Consider the following 27,759-nt stretch of genomic DNA (forward strand, 5'->3'; position numbering starts at 1 on the left):
CCAGATTCATATCACCTTTATTCCCGATTGGATTAAAGTGATCTGGAATTGCTAATTCCCCTAACCTTGCCACTGACCAGATGTAAGGTAAATCATCTCTGAAAGATGAAAGATGATAACCTCATCTAGAACATCTCAAATTATCTCTATACATTTTCATTGCTCATGTCTGTCACTTATTTAAAAAAAAACAAACACAGATGTACAGAAGGTAAACAATAAAGCTCCTAGAAGATATCATAGGAAATTGGCTTTATGACTTTGGAGTAGACAAAGATTTCTAAAACAGAACACAAACAATAATAACCAGAACAGATAAGATCAAGAAATTGGATTGGACCTTTTGTTCATCAAAAGATTCTATCTAAAAGTGAAAAGGCAAGTCACAAGTAGAGAAGATATTTTTTATCACATATAACTAGCAAAATACTCATATCTAGAATACATAGGAACTCTTAAAATCGGTAATAAAAAGGCCAATGACCCAAGAGAAAAATGGGAAGAGACTTGAACAGGCACCTCACAAAGGAACGTACCAAAGGGTCAGTAAATATATGGTAAGGTGCTCAACCTCATTAGTCACTAGGTAAATGCAAATTAAAACCACAAAGGAGTATAATCTATAAAAATATTGAATCACTGTGTTGTACACCTGAAACTAATATAATATGTAAATCAACTATACTTCCATTTAAAAAAACCACAATAAAATACCACTACAAATCCACTAGAAAGGCTAAAATTAACAAGACTGGCAATACCAACCATCAGTGAGGCTGTGGAGCAAATGGAACTCTCATACACTAGAGGTGAAAAGTATGAAAAGTGGTACCACCATTTTATAAAACTGTTTGACACCATCTTCTAAAGTTGAACCTTTACATGTCCTATGACTCAGCAATTTCACTCCTGGGTATAGTCCCAAGAAAAATGTATGTATACATGCACCAAAAGACATGTATAAGAATGTTCATAGCGGTATTTTTCATCGTAGCTCCAAATTAGAAATAACCTACATGTTCATCAATAGGATGATAAATAAATTATGATAGTCATACAATGAAATACTATACAGCAATGAAAATAGATGAACTAGAGCTACAACATGGATGAATCACACAAATAATGTCAAGCCAAACAAACCAGATACTAAAATATAAACACTCTATAATCATATTTATACAAAGTTCAGAAACAGGTAATATTATTAAGTGTTGCTAAAGTCAGGAGAGTGGCTACATTTGGGGAGGAGAAAGGGGCAGTAATTGGGTTATGGCATGAGGGGAACTGGTAATTTTGTGTTTCGTGACCTGTTTGGTATTGAGTGTACTTATTTTGCAATAACTCGCAGAGCAATTATGATTTATGTACTTTCCTATACGTATTCTTTACATCAATAAAAAATTTTTAAATACTTTCAAAGTCTCCAAAGACCATATATAAGCTACCTACTCATTTGACTGCTATGTCAACCTAAGAAGCCATGAAAGTGTAACTTTTTGGTTTTTAATTTTTCACCTGGGGCCAAGTGAATCTACTAGAACAGAGTCTGCCTTGCATGTGGTCCAGTTAAGGCCAGGATCAGACTTGGCCAGACTCAGTTCAGCCAATAGGAATCATCCTCTCCACATGGATTAACTGGCCAACCTCCACTTCCCTTCCTGACCACAGCATGGTTCAAGTGGAATTTTAACTAATTCACCTACACAGGCATATTGCCCTTGGACACAAAGCTCTGAAGAGCCACGTGAGTCTACCAGGCTGTGGACTGGCTACCCTAATGATGTGCAAACAAACATTCCTCTTGGCCAGAGAGATGCTCGTTATGACTGCCTGTGGTTGAATGATCATTGCATGTGTCCCAAGAGAGGACTGACTACACCTGTAGCAGCAAGCACACATCTTTCCTTGCTCATCAGAAGTCACTCACTGACAACTCAACAAGAGGATTTCATCACTGATGTTTCACAAATACAGGGAATCCTCATAAAAGGATACTTGTGGTCAAAGCTGTACCACAGCCTGAATAGCCATGCACTCTCCTGCTTTGTCCGGTTTCCTCTGGCAGTATCTGGACCATCCTAGGAACAAACAAGAAGAAAGATACTTAGTTGCAGAAAAGGGATTGAAATAGGGGGAAAAGCTTCCCTTTTAACCATAACCTTTAGAGATTTTGAGCTCAGAGTCAAACATCCTGTATCACCAAAATTTCAAAGATTTATCGGGAGGTAATATTTTAAAAGAAATCAAATAAATCCAAAAGGCAGACAAATCAATCCCCAAAGAAACAGGCTTGGTTATGTCTGAGTGTAGACCAACTCAATGTAGTATAAAATTTCTTTTGGCATTTTTACTGTAATTTTTCTCAGAGTGTCTTTTTTTTTTTTTTGCGGTACGCCAGCCTCTCACTGTTGTGGCCTCTCCCGTTGCGGAGCACAGGCTCCGGATGCGCAGGCCCAGCAGCCATGGCTCACGGGCCCAGCCGCTCCGCGGCATGTGGGATCCTCCCGGACTGGGGCATGAACCCGTGTCCCCTGCACCAGCAGGCGGACTCCCAACCACTGCGCCACCAGGGAAGCCCCTCAGAGTGTCTTTTAGCAGGTTAATTACCCTAAAGTAGTCTAGATCCTAACAGGCCAAAATTGATTTATAGAGAAGATTAAAGAAAGCGTCTGTAAAACCAACTTTCCAGGTCCCCCACAGCTGGCCTGGGGAAATCACGCTTGGTTGAGTTTCCTGACAAACCAGCCAAGGACTCTTTGTGGTCCTCACCCAGGCACCTGCATTGTGTTCCAGGCAGTTAGTAACTTGCCCTCCCAGCTATAGGAAGGGGGGTGGGGGTGGGCAGGGGAAAGGGAGCCAGAATCAGCATCTCTGTTATTTTCTCTGCCCTCAAGTAGTACGCTCCTTTACTACTCCTCTCATGCCTTTCCAACTCAAACATCCCCATCATTTCATTTTCAAAGTAACTGGCACAATCAAGCATTCATTTGTGGTTTAGGAAATCTGTTCTGTGCGAGTAGGATAAGCAGCACAATTGATATTAAAAAGTGGGCTGATGGCAGCATTCTGAGGGCAGTGCTGGGGTTCTATATCGCTGGATGACAAGCTCTGAAAGTATAGGCTGCTTGTGAAGCGCAGCCATTTTTATCATCCTCTTCTTGAATGTTCTAGGGAGAGGCAGCTCTACAAGTAAGGGGCAATCAAGAATAACCAAATAGGACTTCCCTGGCGGCGCAGTGGTTGAGAGTCCGCCTGCCGATGCAGGGGACACGGGTTCGTGCCCCGGTCCGGGAAGATCCCACATGCCGCAGAGCGGCTGGGCCCGTGAGCCACGGCCGCTGAGCCTGCGCATCCGGAGCCTGTGCTCCGCAACGGGAGAGGCCACAACAGTGAGAGGCCGGCGTACCGCAAAAAAAAAAAAAAGAATAACCAAATAAAAGTTGAGTCAACGATTACAAGTATGTAGTTCCAAATCTCCGTGGGTGTGAATTCTACCTGTAGTAGAGACGCCAAGAAGGAGTCAGAAATCTCTGAGAAGGTAAGTAAGATACAGACAAGCATAGGGAGGGAAGTTAGCAAGCACTATTTAAATTCCTAATATTTCCAACGGCAAAGATGACTTTTAAAAACAGAGTCCCCACGGTATTTGAGGAATGTTTAGTGACATATATGCAAGTGGCTTAGTTAAATGGGCCCTTCTGTGGATGAGGAAATAAAAAGGAGAGACCCCAGAGACCAACTTTATTTCACATTTTAATAAATCACATAGGGAAAAGGGGGCACAGAAATGTCTCTATTTGCAGAAAACAATCATTCCTTCAGGTAATTAATTGCTAACCCAATGACAACTCTAGGGAGATTTCGAAATGCCACACGACTGAGTGGAAAGGTGGTAGATGACTTTTTTGAGAGATGACCGCTTTACGAAAAAAATTAAATGCTTCTTTATAAAGTGATAGGCTCTAAGCTCTTGGTTCTAAGTGTCTGTAGAATCTTACTAAAGAAAAAACTAGCAAGATGATAAACATCTTCTGGAAGGATGCTATAAACCATTGGGCATAAGACAAGTTCCCCAAAGTCACTTTTGTCTGCTCTTCCACTAAAATGACAATAAAAATGGCAAACCCCTATTCTGTCAGCCTAACCTCTGCATTATCAAATCACAGTGCATTCTCATCACCTGCAACACTTAAGTTCTTGGCATCTCACCTTAAGGAAGCTACAGGAGACTGACCTATATAAGCCCCAAGAGGGACAATGAAAATGAGTAAAGCAAGGGAAAGGCTTTTTTTTGAAGGCAAATTAAGAAAAGGTCTTCTCAGGCTACAAAGAGATATGCCTACAGTCCACAAATAAGATAAAGCGACCTTAGAAATGTAAGACACTAAGAGCCAACCCTGAAAGGTTACAAATTCATGGCAAATAAAAAGTGCAACTCTGTAACAGGGGTGTTAAACAACTTCTTATTCTAAGAAATGGGGCCAGAAGTATGATTATGTACAGGAAGAACTTGGATAAATCCACATATAGAGGCTTTGGGGAAATCGGGGAGGGTCTGTGGAACAGGACTGATTTTTTTAAGCTGACCCAGAAGACAACCAACAACTGCTTCCTAGCATGATTTGGGTGGCTACCATTCACAAGCCAGCCAGCCCTTCCTGCGGGTTCAAAGCAGGGGTTGGTGTGGGTGCAGGTGATCCTACAGTAGGTGGGTCGCCTGCCTGGGCTGCCCAGAGAAAAAGCGGGGACTTGGCTCTCCCACCATGCCCTCCTCAAAACCTCCATCCCCACCAGGACGGTTCACACCCCCCCATGTCTTTAGTTCAGCCTGCTTCTAGAATCCAGAACACCCTTGCATACTCTCACCTTCTTCCACCCACACCACCTACCTGGCTGATCCCTATTCATCTTTCAAGGCTGTGCACAAGGTTGGCATCTCTGAGAAATGTTTCAAAGGCAATGGAGTGCTCCAAGAGGCATAGGTGTAACCATCACAGGCTTTCTCAACAGACTACCTGGGTCCAAGTCCTAGCTGTACTCCTGACTGTGCCTTTGCCCTGCTGTGTGACTCTGGACAAGTTTAAATTGAGACATAATCGACATAGAACATTGCATATGTTTAAGGTGTACACCAGTGTTGGTTTGATATGTTTATGTATTGCAGTTTGATTACCACCGTAGGTTAGCTAATGCCTCTATCCTGTCACATAATTACCATTTCTATTTTGTGGTGAGCACAATTAAGATCTAGTCTCTTAGCAACTTTATAGTTTATAATATAGTATTGTCGACTACATTCACTATGCTGTACATTAGCTCTCCAGAACTTGTTTATCTACTAGTTGCAAGTGTGTACCCTTAAACATCTCCCCAAATCTCCCCCTCCCCCATCCCCCAGCCCCTGGTAGCCACCATTCTGCCCTCTGTCCTTATGAGTTACACAAGGGAGTTTACAACATTTTACTGAAATTGTTAATAGAGAAGCCCCTTCAGGAAAATAAATACCACTAGCTCTGCTTATCACCAATTTTTGAGCATGAAACAATGAATGGCTATTTCTCCTGCATTCATTAAGCACCTACTGTGTGCCAGGTACCATGCTGGGTGCTGGAAACACAAAGAGGAATGAGACCCCGCACCTGCCACTTGAGGAGCACATTTCCAGAGGGGGAGACATCAACAGACAGATACATATGGGATGAAGAAAAAGAAAGCAGATTGAAGACCTGGGGAGTGGCAAAAGGTCCTATTTTGAAATAATTTTTCTAGAACTAATGAATAATGATCTCTGGGTAGAGTTATATTTCATTCCATTCTTATTGTTAAGAGATGTATTTTTTATGTTAAGGTCATTACAATAATGAGAACAGCTTATTTTTTTTTTCAGAGATGGAGCAGAATACTACCCCTGCCCCCCAAAGATTTCTACATCCTAATCCCTGGAGCCTGAGTCTGTTAACGTTACACGGCTAAAGGGGCTTTGTGGGTGGACTTAAGGTTTTCCAGGTAGGCCCAGTATAATCACATGGGCCCTGAAAAGTGGACAAGGGGGGGGAAGAGAGTCAGAGAGATGTGGAGGGAGAAGAGGCAGGAGAGATTCAGAGCATGAAGTTTTCATAGTTGGAAGTGGAGGGGGTCAAGAGCCAGGAAACACGAGTGCTTCTAGGACCTGAGCTTGACTCCTGGCCAATGGCTGGCAAGGAAACAGGACCTCAGTCCTACAAGCACATGGAAGGGAATTCTACCAACAACCTGAAGGAGACTGGAAGTGGCTTCTCCCCCAGAGCCCAACCCCACTGACACCTTGATTTTGGCTTTAAGAGACCTAAAAGAGAGAAATCAGTAGAACCCACCAGACTTCTGACCTACAGAACTATAAGACTGTGTTGTTTTAAGCCACTGAGTTTGTGGCAATTTGTTACAGCAATGATATGAAACTAATGCAGAGCAAAAGAGTACATAATTGATGCAACCCGATTTGGGTCTTTCTCATGTCCCTGGGATGATGGGGCCAAGATTTCTCAGAAGCGGGTAACACAGGGTTTAAAAACAGGAAATTAAGAGCTCCACACTGCCTCCACCAGGGCTTCTCAAATTGTAAAGTGCACACAACCCTCCTGGGCACCCTGTTAAAGTGAACATTCTGATTCTGTGGGTTCAGGTGGGGCCTGAGAGTCTGCATTTCTAACGAGCTCTCTGGTGATGCCCGGGCTGCTGTCCATGGGGACACTCGGAACAGCAGGGGGAGGTTCACGGTCCCTCTTGGAGAAGCAGACAAAGCCCTCCACCATCTCACCTCTGCCACTCTCCACCCTTATCCTGTATCACATTGTCACTAAGCCCTTAAAGACAGAGATTCATCTGTCGTGTTTGCAAATGTATTCCCAGAGCCTGCAAGAATGTCTGAAATATAACAGATGCTCCATAAATATTTGTCAAATGAATGAATAAATGTTAATTTTGAACTTCTAAGACAAAAAAAAGGAATAGCAGAAAGGGAAATCAGGGGCCAAGGGAGGCCATCAGAAAAATAAAAAAGTGTGGTGGGGAAGGCAGTCAGAGAGTAGTAATCTGAGGAAAGGCACTTCAGCAACTGTTTGAAGTTAAAGATTTAAGGGACTGGATGTCAGATTTTAGCCTGGAAGGAAACTGGGGGAGGACCCAGGAACAAACAAATCCAACTTGCCCAGAAAGGTATATGTGAATGCAACTATAAACAGCTGAGTTTCTGCAGTTTTCAGGTACACACACACACACACACCACAAGCACAGTGGTTTCCCTTCCCCCACATTCCACTAATATCCTGCTTGTGACCTTGTCCTGCTGAGATGACAGAGGCGGGATACATTCAGATTCGTGTTCCTGCCTACTCCAAAGCGGCCTCATCAATGAGCGCGCTTCTGTAAACTTGGGGAAGGAAGTGAATGATGTGTCTGCGTGTCCGGCCAACATAAATCTCAGCTGCATCTGGCATGAAAAATCCCCCTTTGAATGGGTTGGGAGGCCACCCCCAGGCCCAGGCAGCTTGCCTCCAGCTGGGCTTGTTTTTGTTTTGGTTGCAAAGTCACCAAGACCTCCACAGAAACAAAGCAGCTGAGTATTTTGTTTTGTTTTGTTCTAATGAGTCAAACTTGCCAGGGACATGAAGCTGAAGCCTATCCACAATATTCTCATGCTTCCCTCACACAGAGCCAAAAGTTCTGGCCAACAGCTCCCTTCTTTCGCCCACATGAGCTAATATTCTGTGGCTCTGTAGCCATGACTCTACTTATAACCTTGGGCTTCTAGGACCGGTGAGGAAAATTGTGCTCCTTATAAACTGTGCTTTCCCATCAAATATCACTTTTTTGGGGCTTCCCTGGTGGTGCGGTGGTTGAGAGTCTGCCTGCTGATGTAGGGGACGCGGGTTCGTGCCCCGGTCCGGGAGGATCCCACATGCCGTGGAGCGGCTGGGCCCGTGAGCCATGGCCGCTGAGCCTGCGCGTCCGTGAGCCTGTGCTCCGCAACAGGAGAGGCCACAACAGTGAGAGGGCCCGCGTACCGCAAAAAAAAAAAAAAAAAAATCACTTTTTTGTTTGTTTGTTTGCTTTTAGCAAGATGGGGAACAAACATCTGGACTTCCCCCACCTCTGATTTCAGTTTCATGACAACATTGAGCATGTGACCTGGATCCATTTCAGCGGAAGCTGCAAGGAACCCAGGGTTTCACCCAAAACTGAGAAGCCCATTTAGTTCTCTGTTTTACTGGTTTCTCATGACCACTGAGCACTCCCAGCCCTGTTGTTAATGGCTTACTGGGTCAAGAAGTCAGGCCAGAAGGACTTGGAGAAATGAGGCCCTTTCTGCATGAGGGCACGAGTCATGTTTCAGAAGGTGTCCTGAAGAACTGAACTTGAAGTTTGCCTTTTTTTTCCAGTCTGACAGCAATCTTTTTTTTTTAACATCTTTATTGGAGTATAATTGCTTTACAATGGTGTGTTAGTTTCTGCTTTATAACAAAGTGAATCAGTTATACATATACATATGTTCCCATATCTCTTCCCTCTGACAGCAATCTTGAAAGACTTTCAAAATGCCAACAGAACTGCCTTTGAGGGCCCTCTGCACGACTGCGTATGAGGTTTGGAAGGAGGGCGGTCAAAGCGAAGCTGTGACACAGCTCCTGACCAGGGCTGGCCAAAGGGGTGCCATTGGGAGTGCAGCGGAAGTGGCTACCATCTGCCTGGTCAAAATTGGCCCAAAGGGCGGTTTCCAATGTTCACCCTGCCTGAGGCTGGGGGCGCTACCTTAGCTACCACTGCATGGACTAAATGCACTGCCAGAACCCTTAGCGTTTAGGACCCACTGCTTTTCAAACATTTCCACAGCAAGTTTGTTACTAAGTCTAGTTACAAGCCCACTGTCTCTGAGACATAGTAAGTTCAGCTACATGAAACCAACCGAACCATTTCACATATTTCCTTTCACAGATGCTTGAGTCCAGAGGCAGGAGCAATGGAAAACAGCAAAATGGCCGGGGGGGGCGGTGTTGACCAACTTGGAACTGTCAAGATGAAATTGCCCCAAACCCTCGATATCCACCTGGCAGTGACCTGTTTTTCTTACAAAATTAACTTGACTGGCCACAGGTCTATGGAGGATGTGTATCCTACCAGAGCCATTATTTTCCCTTCGGTGAAATGAGGATGTCCATCATGAATTTCACCCAGGTTTCCTCAGATCCCAGTTTGGGGGAACCCAAACTGTCAGACTCTAAATTGGCTGCCAGGTGCACAGTTCCTGAACCCCTGTTTTCTAAAGTCCTTAATCAAAGCTCGAGTCAAATAGCAACTTTTCAAAAAGAGCTTCTCATTGAAACCACATGTTCCCAACTGGCACAATGGCCAATTCTAATATAGCTGCAAAGGTCTTCTGGAGCACCGTTAAACTGGGCACCAAATCTCCAAGTGAAGCCCACTGAACGCTCTTCCCAAAATGCCTAGAACTTTCAGAGGTCATGGCTGTGTGTCCCTTAAGGGGCATCAACCCAAGAATGGCTCATCAGGCTGTAACCACCCTCAGAGAAAGCTGTGGTGGCACCCCTGGGCCCCACACGGCACCACATTTTGCGAGATATGTTAAATCTGATTTGGTAGCTGGAGTCATTTAGAAGATCCTAGGGAATCTAAGACATGCAGACTGGATTTGGGATTAAGTGCAATGATGAGTGTGATGCAAAGCTGACTGAAAGAAAAAGAAACACTCAACGTGGCTTTGTGGACAACACATGCACATGGTGAGTGAAGCTTCCCAGGCCCTGTGCTGCTCTCACTCCCCCATCTTCCCATCAAATACCGATCAGGCCCCCCATGGACCAGGCACTGTGCTCAGCACTGGGTATTCTATGCTGAACAAAACAGTTCTTCACTCCCAAGGCCAAATAATAACATTTTGGAAACAAATCTCTGCTCCTATCGTGAGTTTCCCTTCCCCCACCTTGCCTGCCCAGGAAATGCTGGCCTGGGGAAGGAGCAAAACCTGGAGGCAGAATGAGCCCACCAGCCCCACAACAGGGCTGATACAGCAGCTTTAGAACATGGCTGCCACTTCGCTTATGCTCCTCCCATCCAGAGGTGATGGTCTCTATCTCCTCCCGCTGAATCTGGGCTGGCCCTAGCAACTTGTAATCACGGAAGTGATGCTGTGTGACTCCCCAGGTTAGGCCAGAAAGGGCCACATAGTCTCCAACCTGCTTGCTGGGACACGGGCTTTTGGAAGCCTGAGCCATCACATAAGAAGTCCCATACCCTGAGGCCATGGAGAAGCCATCCACAGGCATTCTAGTCGCCGGTCCTAGTCTGAGTCCTCCCAGCCCAGGCACCAGACATATGAGCGAATGAGCCTTTGGATGATTACAGCTCCCAGCTGTTGAGTTACCCCCAGGTTTCTTCATGGAGCAAAGGCAAGCTGTCCCGACTATGCCCTTTCCAAACCTAGAGAATGCATGTGGATACGAAATTGTTGTTCACTTTCCTTCCTATGTTTGGGGCAGTGCATTATGCTGCAAGAGTGACCGGAACAGATGGTAAAACCAAGGACGAGCACGCGCCTCTTCCCCCACCATCCCCACCCCCGCCCCACCCCGGTCTCCATCAGGATTCTCTGTCACAGCAGGAACTCTTCCCTGCTGTCACACGAGATGCGGCCATAGCGCTCTTGCCCTCACCTGCTTCTACAGCTTCCACTCCAGGCTGTCACTGCCACCACGATCCTGCCCAAACCTTAACCGTTAGCCTTGCTGTGACCTTCATCACCTATGGGGCTGAGGGCTGCTGCTCTGCTACTGCCGTGCCATCACCCAGCATCCCTCCTCTCTTGCTCAGATTCCCTGGGCTGGAGAGTTGATCACATCCCCCTCCTTCCCAGAACCAGTTACCGCGAGCCAACCACCAATGTATCCATATATCCATTCTTGGAAGGTAGGGAGTCAGCTTAAACACACTTTTTGGCCCCTTAATATGTTGTTTAAGAACAGGGACTTTGGACTCAAATCCTGCCTCCATCATTTTCTAATTCTCTGACCTTAGATGACTCACTTCAACTCTCAAACTTCAGCTTCTAATCTGTAAACTGGGGATAACAGTTCCTATTCATAAGGTTTTTATCAAGACCACAATGAGAGAATCCACGTAAACTGCTTGGCGTGTAGTAAACGTTCAATAAATTTTAGCTACTTTTAATAACACCTCCCTGGGAAGAAGCATCTCTTGTGACTTACCCCTTGTAAGACTTGGAAGCTGTCATTGTTGGGTGGTGGGTCTTGATCTGGATCAACACCAACTCTATAAGTCATCAGAGAGAAAGACAAGGAGAAAAACAGAGAGTATTAGCTTGGACCATAGCGGCCAGGCTGGCTGAAAGTAGCCAAGAGGCTGACCATCTTCCCAAGGTGGAAGGACTGGTTAGCTAAAAGAAGGGGAAGGCTGTCATGCAAAAGTCGTGTGAAAGAGGTCATACACCACGTCAGATCCCAGGGGTAGGCCGGGCAATCAACCTGTGTGCTGACACCTTAAGCAAGACCTCTGGGGAACGGCACCAGCGGGCAAACTGTCTGCCTGCCCTCCTGCACCAGATGGTCCCAGGTAGCAGAAGGTGGGTCCTGCCGCCCCAGGCCTCTTCCTCTCTGCTGCTTCCTTACTCCCCTCTGACCTGCTTTTATTTCCTAACCTTTTGTTATGGAATTTTTCATATATTCAGGGAAGTTTTGAAAGAATTTATAGTGAATACCTGTATACCCCTCACCTAGATTCTACCATTAACATTTTGCTGTATTTTCTTTATTACATACCTAGCCCTCTCTCTATCATCCACCTTATTTTTTGGATGAATTCAAATAAAGTCGCAGACATCCGTACACTTCCCCTAAATATTTCAGCATGCATATCATTAACTTTCTATCCTGGTGGCCCCGCATCCTCCTGCAGCACAGATGACCTGAGAACTCACATGTTTGAGATCAGCAACTGAAGACAGAAAGAAAAAGCAAGGTGGCACAATCCACTTATAACGAATTCCATGAAAGCACTAGGGTAAGCTGACTTGGCTTAGCAACATACCAACTGTTGCCCTATGTATCTGTTAATTCTGTATCCTTGAACCTTCCTCATTGTAAGGCAGAGAATTGTGGCAATGATGACATGGATGACATGTTCCCTCCAATATTGCAAAGAGTGGCTGGGATCATAAAAGCCAAATAGAAAACACAGCTTTCAGCAGGTCTGATTTGAGCTTGAAGAGAGGTGCTGAATGGCCTCAACCACGTGTGTTATTTGCTGTCTGGCACCAGGGCGCTGACTCCGATGAGCAGACAGTGGATGTGCAAAGCCCCATGTGTGCCTTGTTTTTCCTCCTCTCCCTCCCGCTTCTCCACCTGTGATGCCCAGGATATATCTTGAGAAAAGAGACTAATGGAAAGGAGGAATAGAAGACAACACAGACATACTGGCAGCCTCCACTGTTTTACTCCAGGCTTGCCGAGCACTAAGCCAAGGTGCGTGCCCCCTGGACAGGGGTGAGGAGATAGAGAAGGAAAGAGAACAGTCATCCCATATTTTGCTGAAGGCAAAGTTTAAAAACCACGAGATGAATTCATGCATTCAGCAAATATTTACTGAGTGCCTACCAAGCCAGGCCCTGTTCTGAGCACTCTGTTAAAACCTATACTGTACTTGGCACCAGATTTCCTCCCCACAGGCCTGAGGTTTGATGGAATCTTTGTAGTGAATTAGATTGACTTTGCTGTGTCTAGAGGTCAATTTCTGGCAGGAGTTTCTGAGGCCTGGAGGCTTGACCTCATAGCTGGACATTATCCAGGGACTTTTTTTGTGTGTGTGTGTGGTACGTGGGCCTCTCACTGTTGTGGCCTCTCCCGTTGCGGAGCACAGGCTCCGGACGCGCAGGCTCAGCGGCCATGGCTCACAGGCCCAGCCGCTCCGCGGCACGTGGGACCTTCCCGGACCGGGGCACGAACCCGTGTTCCCTGCATCGGCAGGCGGACTCTCAACCACTGCGCCACCAGGGAAGCCCCTATCCAGGGACTTCTAAGCAACAAACCTCACAGAGATTTTTTTGGAAATGAAATATTCTGGGGCCCCAGGACTACCCACAGAGGTCACACGAGAGCCTCAGTGCTCCCAAAGTGTCTAACATACTGAAGTGGTAGAGGAGAGGTCACACTGAATTCCTAGCCGTTGATCTTTAACTCTCACCTGTTTTGAGAGTCTCTAATGTACGTTCCATAGAGAAATGTCCTCTATATGGTGTCAGATCTGTAAGACCAACAGCTAGGAATCCAACATTAGGTCTTGTTCTGTGGATTCTACAGCCGCATGGAGCCACTTCATGGCAGACTAATTTGCATAGATGAGCTCCCCAGTAAAGCCTCAGAGAGAGGGGCAGAGTACTGGTTGCCAGTCTGTCTCCCAGACAGCCTACTGGAATGCCTGGTGACACGGCAGCCTTCTGCCTAACCACAGAGAGGCTACTGTGGGGCAGGAGCAACGAGATGATGTGACCTGAAGGGCACGGCGGGCAGGATGGCCAAGAGCACAGCAGCTCATACCTGCCACGGACAGTCTCTCCTTTCTCTACTGTGAATTCTGAAACAGGTGTATTGCCTTTGTAAGTGGCTTCCATGCAGTAAAGATAAAACAAATGGATTTTATCAGCCTAGGTGAAATAGGAAACCTATGGGTAAGAGAAAAGGCTTAAGTGTGCCTTGTCCTACAATGAAGAAAATAAAGCCAAACATAATAAAAGCTTCCAAATGAAGTCTAGCCCCCTCTATTCTTTCAACTAACCTCTGCTAGGAGAAAAAAAATTGTTTAACAAGAATTAAAATAAATTCTGTTTAACAAGAACTGCTTAGAAAGACCAGGTTTTGACTATTTTCATTCAAGTCCTGGAAACATAAGAGGAATTCATCTATTATCCTGGGCCCACATGGCCAGGCCAGAATTCAAACAATGGAGTACGAAACATTGGAATGACCTGATAAACTCACAAAATCAGGGCCACCCTAACCTCATCCCAAACTGGTTCGACATTTTGCTTGGGGGAACTTGAGAGTGATTCTAGATGTACATCATCCAACAGAACTTTCCGCAGTGATGGCAGTATTCTAGATCTGCACTGTCCAATGTGGTAGCCACCAGCCACATGTGGCCACTGTGCACTTGAAATGTAGTTAATATGACTGAGGAACTGCATTTTAAGTTTTATTTCATTTTAATTAATTTAAATTTAAACAGCCACATGTGTCTAGTGGCTACCAAATTGCACAGTGCAGATTCTAGAAAGTACTAATTCCAGCCATGTCTCTCTAGCATCACTTTTTTCTCTGCCAAAAAAAATGACAACTATCTGCTTCCTTCTGCCTTCTCAGTGATAATACCCAAGATTCCTGCTGGGATCCTGTGGAGATGCAACTCTGTAGTCCCACAAATATTAAGTAAAAATTTGCTTGAACTGATTACTTAGACAATGGAGAGATTTCTCACTTCCTCGGTATAGAAAATAAGATTGAAAACCTGCTGAAAGCTCTTCTATACAGATAATTGTCATAAACATGAAAGGAATGACAGGATTAGAAAATCACCACTTGCCCCTCACAGTGTAATAATTGTTTGGAGACAATTTTACCAGTGGGTAAAAGGTTGTTGGGAATTTGACTATTCATATGATGTTAAAGGATCACTCTACAGGTAACTTTTTAGTTACAAAGGGAAAACAGTGCTCTTATGGAGAGACCTGGTGTCTAAAGTGATCAAATTTAACATCACTAATAAAAGGCCAGTCTGACAACATGCACCACCTGATATGATGCAACAAGAAAGTATAACATCACTTTTACATTATTTTTGGCCCCCCCAAAAAATGATTATCTATCTCTACTCAAGAGGAAAACAAATTTAAAAAATCCACTTTGTAGGGCATTATGCAAGACAATTATCCTGAAAATCCAAAAAAAAACTCTCAATGTCATAAGAGACAAAAAAGAGGAGGGGAGGATTGTTCTAGATTAAAAGAGACTAAAGGGGCTTCCCTGGTGGTGCAGAGGTTAAGAATCCGCCTGCCAATGCAAGGGACACGGGTTCGAGCCCTGGTCCGGGAAGATCCCACATGCCGCGGAGCAACTAAGCCCACGTGCTACAACCACTGAGCCTGCGCTCTAGAACCTGTGAGCCACAGCTGCTGAGCCTGCGCACCTAGAGCCATGCTCCGCAACAAGAGATGCCACCGCAATGAGTAACGAAGACCCAAGGCAACCAAAAATAAATTAATTAATTTTAAAAAAAAGAGACTACAGAGGTGACAACCAGGTCAGTCAGAGCACACAGTGGCAAGGAGCGGGGGGAGGGGCATGGAGCCACCACGGGCCTGAATTAAAAAAAAAAAAACAAAAGATGACAGCCAAAGGAAACTTTGATTGGATCCTGGATCCTGTGTGTGTGTATAAAATTCATGTTACTTTCTCAGGTGTGATAAATATACTGTGATTATGTAGAAGACTAGATTCCTAGGGGATACGTGCTGCAGTATTTAGGGGTAGAAAGTCATGATGTCTATAACGTACTCTGAGGTACTCGGAAATGGTTGAGAGAGAGAGAAAATGACACAAAAATGTATGACAAAATGTTAACAAATGGCGCATCCAGGTTAGAACTTGGATATTCATTGCTCCATTCTTTCAGCTTCTTTTACAGATTTAAAATTTTTCACAACTTAAAAACAATATTTAATTATATCTTTGGTGAAAATGTTTCACAAATACGTGAGTACAATTTCCTGTCTCTATAATTTAATCTAATTTACTAATAATGATGATTCGGGATCCTCATGTTACTCCAGGGTGTGAAAAATCACAAATTGTAAAGAGTCATGGACATAGGGTGCTATAGTAGGTAAATAGGTAGACACAGTCTAGTAATTACATGGGTTTTTAAATCCCAGATAAATCTTACAATATTCTGTTGAGGTTTTTCTCCTAAACGTGAAGGGCAAGGAGAAAAATGCTAGTTAACTGAAACATATGGTTAACTAAATTCCAACCAAGACAGCCATCCTCAGATCTGGTTGTGCACATCCCCTGGAAACCTGCAGTTCTGAACACAGGCCTACCCAGAGCCCCCGTTCCTTGCTTTTCCCTCCCTCTGCTATGGCAGTTCTGATCCTTGCTGCAGCCACTTGCTATCAACTACCTGCCTGAGATGCAGCCCAACTCCTGGCCCACTCAGAGCCTCCAAAGACCTCTGGGGCCCTCCCACAGGTGGAGTAACTTGGGAGGGCCCCTTGGAGGGTCTCGGAGGTCCCTGCTACTGACATAAGTGCTGAATAGGAGAAAGTAAACCTGCTTCCCAGCTTGCTACTGGGTTTTAAATGCCTAAAGAAAACAGACCAGGGGACTTGCGACATAGTCGGTGTTCTGCGATTTCTTTCCCCATTCAAGGCTGTTTACTTCAGGACAATCGAATGATTATTTTTCTGGCAGGGTTGATGGTCTCTTGGACCAATCCCCAAGGATGATAATGGACCTCACAAAGGGCCTCACCCTTGGGGCAGGGTGTGTGGTGGTGTGCTGGGCAGCAAGAAAGACGAGGTACGGTATTTTAAGTACAGTGCTTCAGAAGACTTAGGGTTCATTAACTTTCTGAAATTCCTGGTTTCAGAAAACTGTCCACAATATATATTTCCCTCCTGACCTGTTACAATGCTTTTGATCTAGGCCACTATATAAATCTAAAACTTCTGTGCTGTTTTATTACATCATATTTTAGCACTCCCCTGATACATCAGGGTTGAGCTCATCTAAGCACATACAACAGTCTTTTCTTCCAGAATGAATTGAATTATCCTTACTTTCATTAAGAATAAGACAAATGTGGTAATCCCATACCAAATGAGAAAATAAAGCTATCACACTGATGTGCTCATTCTGGAATGAATACAAAAAATGAATCATTTCCCTTTTGATATTATAGTTTGTACATTCTGATTAACCACCATATAAAATGCCATGAAATCTCAGAAATTTTAGAAGCTAGATTTAATCAACAGGTTTTTACTTTTTAATTGGAATGGCTGAGGTCCTAAATAATTTGGGGAATATGAGACACACACGTTCATATAAAACCTTGAACAACAAACAGATCATTATCTGAATTCTCTCATGTCCCAAATGTAATAACTTGCACTTTGCCTGAGGGACCTCCCTTCTTGAAGGTTGGATATTTCAAAGGAAAGGATTTCCCCTGCTACTTAACTGGAAGTTACAGTCAGGTCTCTGAAAATGAATCTGTGTGTGTGTGTGTGTGTGTGCGTATGCGTGTGTGTATGTGTGTGTATTTTAAACAATAGAAAAAAGTGTGAATCCAGGGAACTTAAATGCTTCAATTAATTGTATGCATGTCATTACAGTTTACATTGGGGCCTGGCAATATCCCAAGATTCATGCCCCATGACAGGTACTGCTGCTTTTACCACTGTCCTCAGAGAGTAAAACACTTTCACAACGAGAAGAACAGAGTTCAAGCCTGTTTTGTGTTTGATTTATCTACCAGCACCCAGAATCAGATCAGGAAGAAAGCATGCCAGTTAAAGATATGGAAAGGAAAGAAGAAACACTAAAGTCTTTACTCTGATAGCCCAAAATCACCACCCTGAGGCATAATCAAATCATAAACTTGGATGGACACTGAGAAACAAATTGCATTAGAAGAGTCTTTCATTATCTTCTGATTTCAAGAAAAATCTGTTTTTTGTATCTTCTGATTCACCATGATAAGGTACAAGTACACAAATTCATACTTAAAAAGTAAAACAGCATTGGTGCTTAATTAAAATGGTATAAACCATACCCCAGTCACGGCTGAAATACAAAATTCGAGTTCTCTTTATGAGTTAAAAGATCTTGTTTACTAGATTACAAGCAGAATTTTGTGGGGAAAGCGTCTGCGACTCTGAAAATGGGCTGCTCTTAACACTAAGCTCAGCTGTACATGGAGAGACTCGCCAACTCCAGCTTTGGTGCCACACACTGTCCAAAATGGGGCGAGGGGGGACAGACTCTCAAGAACACCAACACATCCATCAGCCCAGAGGAGGGTAGAATAATAGAATAATGATTAACCGGACCTCCTGCCCCTTTTCGAAAAGGTTGGCGCACACGGGGAAGGAAGAAAGAGACAAACAGCATAAAGAGAAACATCTCAGGTTAGAAAGAGGAGAAAAGCCAGGCCCAGTTAATCTGTTTCTGAGGATGCCCTGTGTCACCTGAAGTACTGCCAGCGGTGTTCGTTCTGGTCCTCTTCGGAGGGCTCCTCGACGCCAACTCTGGGCAGCAGAAGAAGGGAACGTGAGTGTGACGGGGACAACAGGGGAACTAGGAGCTCCGGGCACATGACCTGGACCACGTCCATCAAAGAATAAAATCCGCACCCCCTCTTAAACTGTCCCCCTGTTCTCTAAAATCCAGAGAGGCTGCTAAATTTACATCAAGAGCAACAATGTTAGCAGCCAGGTCAAATGAGGATTGATTAGGAATGAAGACAAGCCTCTCAAAATATAACGTAATAAAATCAGAGTAATAAATGCAACTCATAGAAAATGACTTCATACAATTTTTCAGGAATTCATCTGTTTTATAAAGCAAGACACATCCATACAAAAACTAGAAAACAGAAAGTTGTTATTAAACATATATTTGAAGTGTTTACACGCAGTTTTACACATATTTGACAGAAAGAACACTGCATCGCTGAAAACAGCAAAAACAGAAGATAAAATGGCCTTTTTTTCTAGACAAGTAATCACACTGTCCGTGGGCTGTATCCGAAGGTCGGGAACCCAACTTCTGCTATTCTCTTTACCTGATGGCTTCAGGAGTTGACACGGTCTATTTGCACCTCCCTTAATAATTGCTGGGTTATTCAGACTACATTTGAATTACACCATCATACTAAGAGCAGGGTTTCACAACCTCAGCACTACTGACTGACATTTTGGGCCGTGGCCTCTACCTGCAATATACAGCAGTAGCACCCCCCTCCAGCTGGAGCAACCAAAAACGTCTCCAAACATTGCCAAATGTCCCGAGAGGGCAAAACTGCCCATAGCTGAGAACCTCTACTCTAAGTCCTGCATTCTCAGTGGGGGGTGATATAGACCCCAGGCGCGTGAAAATCGGTTCTTATGGGACAAAAAGTTTTTTTAGATATTACAGATATCTAAATCTTTTAGATATTATCTAATTTTCTTAGATTTTTTTTAGATATTACAGTGGTTTGTAGCCCTCTAAAGCACCATAGTACATAAACAGATATATAGACCTGTGGTATTAAAATTTCAGTGGAAGAGGTAGATAAAAAGAACATTTTTAAAGGCTCTTATTCAGGGGAGCACTGATGGGAAAAAAAGGTTGAGAAACACTGTGCTAGACAATGCCCAAATACTCCTGCTACTAATATGCCCTGAAAAAAGCAAGTGAGAACATGATGCTTCTTAAGGTGGTACTTTTAATGAGGTATATGTTCAGAATGTGACTTAAACCAGACTATAGTATTGAAACATTATAACAAATTCCAGAAGAGCAAGCTGGATTCCATTAATGTACGATTCACTAGTAATAATAATAGTAATGGCAGCAGTATTAAGGTTATGATTAGCAATGATAATGTCATAGCTAAAATACACTAAATGCTTTCCATGTGCCAGATGGTACATTTAATGGCAGAATTCTTTATCATGTTTATTTGGTATCACATTTTTTCTTCACACTGTTGCCATCCCCATTTACCCAGACAGGAAACTGAGAGCAAGAGAGGTTAAATAAGTTGCCCAAGGTCACAAAGGTAGAAAATGATGGAACCAAGATTGCAATTGAAGCTGTTAGATCCCAGAGCCCTACCTCTACCCCTTACAGGATATTGCCTTTGACTACAAGGTGGCATCTTTAAATTCTTTTAAAAATATTCAGTAACAAATGCTATTACATAAAGATCTCAGGGCTTCTCCCTGCCTTTATTCCTTAATTTATCTTTAAAGAGCTTTATCTTAAACTCTCAGTGTGACAGGATTATACCTAGCAGAGTGACCTTACTTGTCCTTGAGTGATTGTATTGCTGCACTCTGGAGTATGAAGGTTATCCTGTTCATTTGGCTGCCTGGGTGTATGCCATTAACCCCCCACCACAATCACCACCACTTCATTGGTGTGTCACTTGAAGCTGGGCCTTCCAAGAGGACAGCCACCATGCCACCAAAATGTGCTCAGGACATAGATGAGGCTCAGCTGCTGAATCTGCACATCTGATGGTTTTTTCAAGTTGCCAAAATTACAACCTTTGTGAACAACAACAACTTGCTCAAGAGACTAAGAAAAATAGTATGTAGTTTGTATATTACCAGAAAGCAATTTCAGCATTTTGCCATTATGTTTTAAAATAGCAATCACATGCTCAACATCACTAATTATTAGAGAAATGCAGATCAAAACTACAATGAGGTATTACCTCACACCAGTCAGAATGGCCATCATTAAAAAGTCTACAAATAATAAATGCTGGAGAGGGTGTGGAGAAAAGGGAACCCTCCTCCACCGTTGGTGGGAATGTAAATTGGTGCAGCCACTATGGAGAACAGTATGGAGGTTCCTTAAAAACTAAAAGTAGAATTACCGTATGATCTAGCAATCCCACTCCTGGGCATATATCAGGAGAAAACTATAATTCGAAAAGATACATGCGGGAGTTCCCTGGTGGCCCCCATGGTTAGAATTCCGGGCTTTCACGGCTGTGACCCCGGTTCAATCCCTGGTTGAGAAACTGAGATCCCACAAGCCGTGTGGTGTGACCAAAAAACAAAACAAAACAAAACAATACACATGCACCCCAATGTTCATTGCAGCACTATTTACAATAGCCAAGACATGGAAGCAACCTAAATGTCCATCAACAGAGGAATGGATAAAGAAGATGTGATAATATGAACACAACACACACACACACACACACACACACACACACACACACACGATGGAATATTACTCAGCCACGAAAAAGAATGAAATAATGCCATTTGCAGCAACATGGATGGTGAATCACTTTGCTGTACTACTGAAACTAATACAACATTGTAATAAATTAACTATATTTCAATTTTTGTAATGGTTAAAGAAATAATAAAAAAAAACAAAATAGCAGGGCTTCCCTGGTGGCGCAGTGGTTGAGAGTTCGCCTGCCGATGCAGGGGACATGGGTTCGTGCCCCGGTCCGGGAGGATCCCACATGCCACGGAGCGGCTGCACCTGTGAGCCATGGCCGCTGAGCCTGCGCGTCCGGAGCCTGTGCTCCGCGATGGGAAAGGCCACAACAGTGAGAGGCCCGTGTACCGCAAAAAACAACAACAACAACAACAAAATAGCAATCACAAAATTCCAATTTAAAAAGATAAGTTGGATTTCTGGAAAGCAGTGACCTGGCTTTGGATTTGTGGTTATATTCATTTTATATTATACACAGACTAGAAATTAGCCATGGTTAAAAGTCATAGCTAACTCCTAATTATTTATGGAGGAACTCCAAGTCCTACCCTGGGCTTCTGACTTCTGGGCAGCCACTTAGCAGCTGATCAGAACCTCTGTCAGCAGCCTGGAGAAGTAAGAAACAACTAGGTACTGATCTTACTGAGGTCACAGATGTCAAAACACCACACTGAACTTCAGGGGGTTTCCGAATCATTTTAGAATAAGAACCTGGTCCACATAAATGATTCGTGGCCATTAAGTAACACCATAAGCACAAGCCACAAAAACCAATCAGTCTCATTACCTTATTTCTGAGGGAATTTCTTTTGATGTAATCTCCGTAAATGTCAGTTTCTACCTCTAACATATCACTATTTATACACATCTGAAAAAAACGCAATGAACTGACACCATATGTATTCTTCACCAATGGCACACTTTGCTTCATTACACTATCTGGGTAGAGTTGGACAGAAAGAAGGAACTAATAAAGATAGAAGCAGATTGAAATTGAAAACAGAGAAACAATACAGAAAATCAATGAAATAAAAAGCTAGTTCTTTGAAAAGATCATTAAAATTGACAAACCTCTAGCAAGACTGAAAGAAAAAAAAAGAGAGAGAAGATGCAAATTACTAATACTGTGTCATGAATGAAACATGGGATATCACTACAGATCTCACAGACATAAAAACAATAATAAGGTTATGCTATGAACAACATAAACATGACAATTAGATGAAAATGACCAATTTCACAAACTGCCACAACTCACCAATATGAGATATAGCTGTTAAAGAAACTGGCTTCATAATTTATATAATAAAACTTCTGGGAAAGAAGACTCCAGGACCAGTCGGTTTCACTGGAGGATTCCATAAAACCTTCAGGAAGAATTAATACCAATTCTAAACAACCTCTTCCAGAAAACAGAAGAGTAGGAAATATGTCCCAACTCACTTTGAGAGGCCAGATTACCCTGATATCAAATCAAAGGCAGTATGAAAAAAGAACACTACAGACCGGTATCCCAAATCCTTAACAACATGTTAGTTAATAGAATTCAGCAGTATGTAAAACATTTATTTATACACCACAACCAAGTGGGGTTTAACAAGCAAGGTTGGTTCCATATTTGAAAATTACTCAATGTAACCTATCATATTAACAGGCTAAACAAGAAAAATCATATGATCATATCAATTGATACAGAAAAGCATTTGATAAAATTCAACATCTGTTCATGATAAAACTCTCAGAAAACTAGCAATAGATGGGAACTTCCTCAACTTGATGATGAACATCTACAAAAACCCTACAGCTAACATCACACTTACTGGCGAAAGACTGAATGCTTTCCCCTTAAGATCGGGAACAAAGCAAGGATGTCTGCTCACATCACTCTTATTTAATATAGTACTGATGGTCCTAGCCAGAGCAATAAGTTAAGAGAAGGAAATAGCACACTGGTTGGAAAGGAAAAAATGAAACTGTCTCTATTTGCAAATGATCTGATGGTCTACATAGAAAGTCCCAAAGAATTTATAAAACCAAAAACAAACTCTCCTAGAACGAATAAGTGAAATTGGCAAGGTGTCAGGATACAAGGTCAACCTACAAAAACCAGTCGTATTTCTATACCCTGGCAATGAACACACAGAAAGTGAAACTGAAGATAGAATAACATTTAAAATAGCTCAAAATGAAGAAGAAATACTCAAGACGTAACTCTAACACACACAGGCATTCTATGCTGAAAACTATAAAATACTGCTAAAAGAAATCAAAGAAGACATAAATAAATGGAGAAATGTGCCATTTTCATGGATTGGAAGACTGAATAAGGTAAAGATGTCAATTCTCCCCAAACTGATATAGAGGTTTAACACAATTCCTATGAAAATCCCAGCACAAGGTTTTTTTTAAGATGTAGACAAGCTTATTCTAAAATGTATATAGAAAGGAATTAGAAGAAGAGCTATGACAATTTTGAAAAAGAATAAAGTGGGAGGACCCACTCTGCCTGATGCTCAAGCTTATTATATAACCATAGTTATCAAAGTGTGGTACTGGTGGAGGTACAGACACATAAATCAACAGAGCAGAACAGAAACAGACCCGAATGCATACAGCCAACTGATTCCTGGCAAAGGAGAAAAAGTAATTCAATGGAGTAAGGACAGTCTCTCTTACAAATTGTGCTGGAACAACTAGATAGCCATAGTCAAAAAAATAAAATAAAACCTCAACCTAAACCTCATGTCTAATATAAAAATTAACTTAAGATGGATCATAGATTTAAATGTAAAGCATAAAACTAAAAAACTTTTAGAAGATAACACAGAAGAAAATCTTTGGGACCTAGGGCTTGATGAAGAGTCCTTAGACATAACACCAAAACCATGATGTTAAAAATAAATAAATAAATAAGTAAAGAAATAAGTTGCATTTCATTAAAATTAAAAGTTCTGCTCTATGACAGACTGTTAAAAGGGTTAAAAGACAAGCTGCAGACTAGGAGAAAATATTTGCAAACCACATATCTGATAACAGACTAGTATCTAGAACAAATAAAGAATTGACAAAACTCAATTAAAAAAACAAATAATCTAATCAGAAAATGGACAAAAACCTTGAACAGATATTTCACCATTGCTTATTTGAATGGCAAATAAGCACATGAAGAGATATTCAACATCATCAGCCATGAGAAATACAAATTAAGACCACAATGAGGTATCCCCACATACCTATTGGAACAACTAAAATAAAAAAGTGTCAACAGCAAATGCTGGCAAGGATATGGGAGAAACTGGATCCCTCATACGCAGTCATTTCCTGACCTCTCACCATGTGCTAGCTGTTATGTTCTAAGTGCTATCTATATACCCCATTAATATTTTCACAACAATCCAATTATTATATGTGTACATAGACAGCTTGAACACATCAGGGAAAGTAGCCCACGCTCCTGGCTCTGGGTAGGACTACTTCAATGGCTCATTTTTTGAAAAGGGTTATGAGAAGTGCAAAATGTCACAAGTCAACTGTCTACTCTCAGTGGAAAGTTATTTGGTCCTGTATGTGTTGCCAGGGGTCGGTCAGAAAAGAACTTATGAAATAGCCTGAAAAACAAACATGATTTAACCAGGCTCTGAGCATCCAGGGCACCTACTGGGTAACCAGATAAATAGGAGCAGGAAGTAATCTCAGAGAGGTCACCAAATGCAAAGATTCTCAACTCTGTGCAGGGTAAACCTCCTTTCTTGCTCTTATTTTGCTACACAGAACAAAGATGATACCATCTTGTGTCTCAAGTTTAAAGCCAAAAATCTGTACATTTTCTTCTTCAGATTCCTACTTCCACAGATGAATTATTTTCCCTAATATGACTCTTGACATTCACTCCAGGAAACTGAAATTTTAATCATCCTGAATTTTACAACATGAAAACGGTCCCTAACACAGCAAGCCTTTTGGGCAGTATAGCACAGTAGCTAAGAGTGTACCTGGGTTCAAATCCCAGCTTGCCCACTTAAAGCTTTGTGACCTTGGGCAAGTTATTGCTCTATGCCTCAGTTTCCTCAGCTCTAAACTGAAATAGTAGTAGCTCCCTTATAGGAATGCTGTGAGGATTATCTTAATGTACGTGTTGGCATCTCAACCAACAACTGCAGCACAAACGTTAGCTATTGTAAGACTCTTACTGATAAGCCCACCCAGACCCACTCAGATCTGAGGCTGAGACCCACTAACCCAGAAATGGTGCAGCCGGCAGTGGCCACGCCCAGGAATCCCTGCCTCCCATCAATATAAAAGTTCCAGAAGAGGGAGACTATTCTCTCAAATCCCAGTTTCCTCCCTGACCCCAAGGATGACTGCAAGATCCTTGTCGGTTTCTCCCTCCTCCAAGCTAGGTGTACTCCGCAGTTGTCAGCCCTGAGCAAACTAACAGCCAGCAGAGAAAGAGAAAAAAAAAACATCGCCATCTTGTGGCTTTTCAGAGAATTCTTCACACCTATGCGCCACCCAAGTCTTCTCATTCCCAGCATGTTCACCCTTTGCAGATCTGAAACTGAGGCAAGTGGCAAGAGCACTTTCGATGACGCACAGGACACACTTAGAGCTGCAGGGACCTGGAGAAAAGGTGACAGCATGCTTTTATTTAACGTGAAGGAATACGGAGGCCGAAAGACATGAGGAGCTTGTCTTAAACCAGGGTCAGAGTTAGGCTGTGGGTCTCCTGAACCCTGTTCCAATGTCCTCTTTACTGTAAGGTGCTGGAGCTCACAGGCACAGTTTGCAATTCAAATGCTCTTAAAAAAAATCAAACTTGGGTCAATGACTCTCCATCCTGACACAGCTACAAAACCACAGGCCGGGGATGTCCATGAGGCTGCAAGAAGTGAGGGTTATGCAGGAAATGTCACCTCTTCTGTGCACTAAAGCAAGAAGAGACGCAGCATACAGTTTCCTCCTAAAACAAAACTCTAATGGCCTCCCTTTATTTCCAGCTGATGAGCTTATTTTTCAAGGCCTTAGGTTTGACTTCAAAGGAATGTGAAATGCCAGACATTGCCAGCAGCTATGTTTATTCTCTCTCCTGCAGCTTTAAGACTTTTTGAATTCTTGCCCTAATGTCGCGGCACTAGCAAAGTCCAGGTGTTTCTAATTCCTTGTGTTTTTGTACCCACAAACAGTTTAATGATTTTTTTTCTCGTGGAAAATTCAATACTCTGAATTTGTATTTATTGTTTTTTAATTTTTAATCCTTCCCCAAACAAAACAAGAAACTATAAAAGCCTTCCATGCACTAAGCTGTATGTAGCACCCCCTGCATGGGAATAGTGACATAGTTAGGCACAAAACTGGCCTGAGTTTCAAACCGACCTTATATTAAGCCATGACAACATGGGCGTCGTGCCTCCACCAATGATCCAGACGGTGAAGAAGACAATGAGGAGGGTGGTCGTGAACATCATCTGGCGTGCATAGGATGCCGTGTCTCGGATGGCCAGTGCAAATGCCATCGCTCCCCTGAGGCCTGCAGGGACCAAAGAGGAAGCTCTCCTGTCATAAGGATAAATAACAATGTGTCCTCAAATCCACTGCTGCCACTTGGGGCTAATAAATTGTATCTGCTGAGAGTCCGCCTGCCGATGCAGGGGTTACGGGTTCGTGCCCCGGTCTGGGAGGATCCCATGTGCCGCGGAGCGGCTGGGCCCGTGAGCCATGGCCGCTGGGCCTGCGCATCCGGAGCCTGTGCTCCGCAACGGGAGGGGCCACAACAGTGAGAGGCCCGCATACCGCAAAAAAGAAAAAAAAAATTGTATCTGCTTATGCTTCAGGAGTCGAGTTGTTTTATACAGAAAATAACTTTAAAGGAATAGGATTTCCTCCTATTTGAAGTTTTCTTTTGCAAAATGCCCAAATGCAATGAGAAAAACACTGCACCGCTTTGTATAGCACATTTTAGAATAATAATACTCTTTTATTACTGAAATAATTCTCCTGCTAATAACATGAACCAAAAAGAAATATAAATAAGAAATAATCATATAAGCTCTCTGAGTCTGTGATCCAAGTACTACCCAAGCACTATACAGTCATTATAAACTTAAGAAGCAGGCTAGGTATGAGTATGTGAAATGCACAAAACAGCTCAGCATTTCCTTAGCAAAGCCAGGCAGAGAAGTAACAATATAACCTGATCTATATCAGGAGTTGGTGAGTTTTCTGTAAAGTGTCAGATACTATTTTAGGCTTTGTGGGCCAAGAGGAAAAACCAAGGATGTTACGTAGGTACTTACATAAAAGAGAGAAAACAAATTTCCACAAAATTTTATTGACAAAAACCAAGAGCATAATAAGTACTATAAGTATAATATATAAGTACCATGTTATAAAACTATAATAAGTAATTATAATAAGTAATAATAATTATTATAATAATGAGTTCAATTTATTGTAATCCAGGTCTACTAGTGAAAAGAATGGAATTCTTCTGGGGGTGGGAGATTTCAGTTAATTGGGTTTCAAAGTTAGTGTCCCCTATCATCAAATAGGTTGCAAATATTCATCTGTAAAAGCCATTCTTAGCCCACGGGGTAGATGAAAACAGGCAGCAACCAAATTGGCTGACCCGTGGTCTACAGACACATTTTTATGTTCTAGAGCTTCTCTTTCTAAGCTCTTT

The 27,759-nt window shown here is 42.8% G+C and overlaps 1 protein-coding gene across 1 annotated transcript in view; it reads right to left on the reverse strand.

The window, feature by feature from the left end:
- SLC9A7 (solute carrier family 9 member A7) overlaps positions 1–27,759 on the reverse strand; it is a 153,736-nt gene that overhangs the window by 15,352 nt on the left and 110,625 nt on the right. The window contains exons 12-15 of the mRNA XM_082610009.1: positions 26,454–26,607; positions 18,314–18,373; positions 11,262–11,325; positions 1,999–2,081 (exon numbers count right to left, since the gene is read on the reverse strand). Coding sequence (XP_082466135.1) covers positions 1,999–2,081; positions 11,262–11,325; positions 18,314–18,373; positions 26,454–26,607 — 361 coding nt within the window. The remainder of the gene's footprint in view (positions 1–1,998; positions 2,082–11,261; positions 11,326–18,313; positions 18,374–26,453; positions 26,608–27,759) is intronic.

This window comes from Mesoplodon mirus (assembly GCF_964341445.2).
Source record: "Mesoplodon mirus genome assembly, chromosome: X".
Lineage (NCBI taxonomy): Eukaryota > Metazoa > Chordata > Mammalia > Artiodactyla > Ziphiidae > Mesoplodon > Mesoplodon mirus.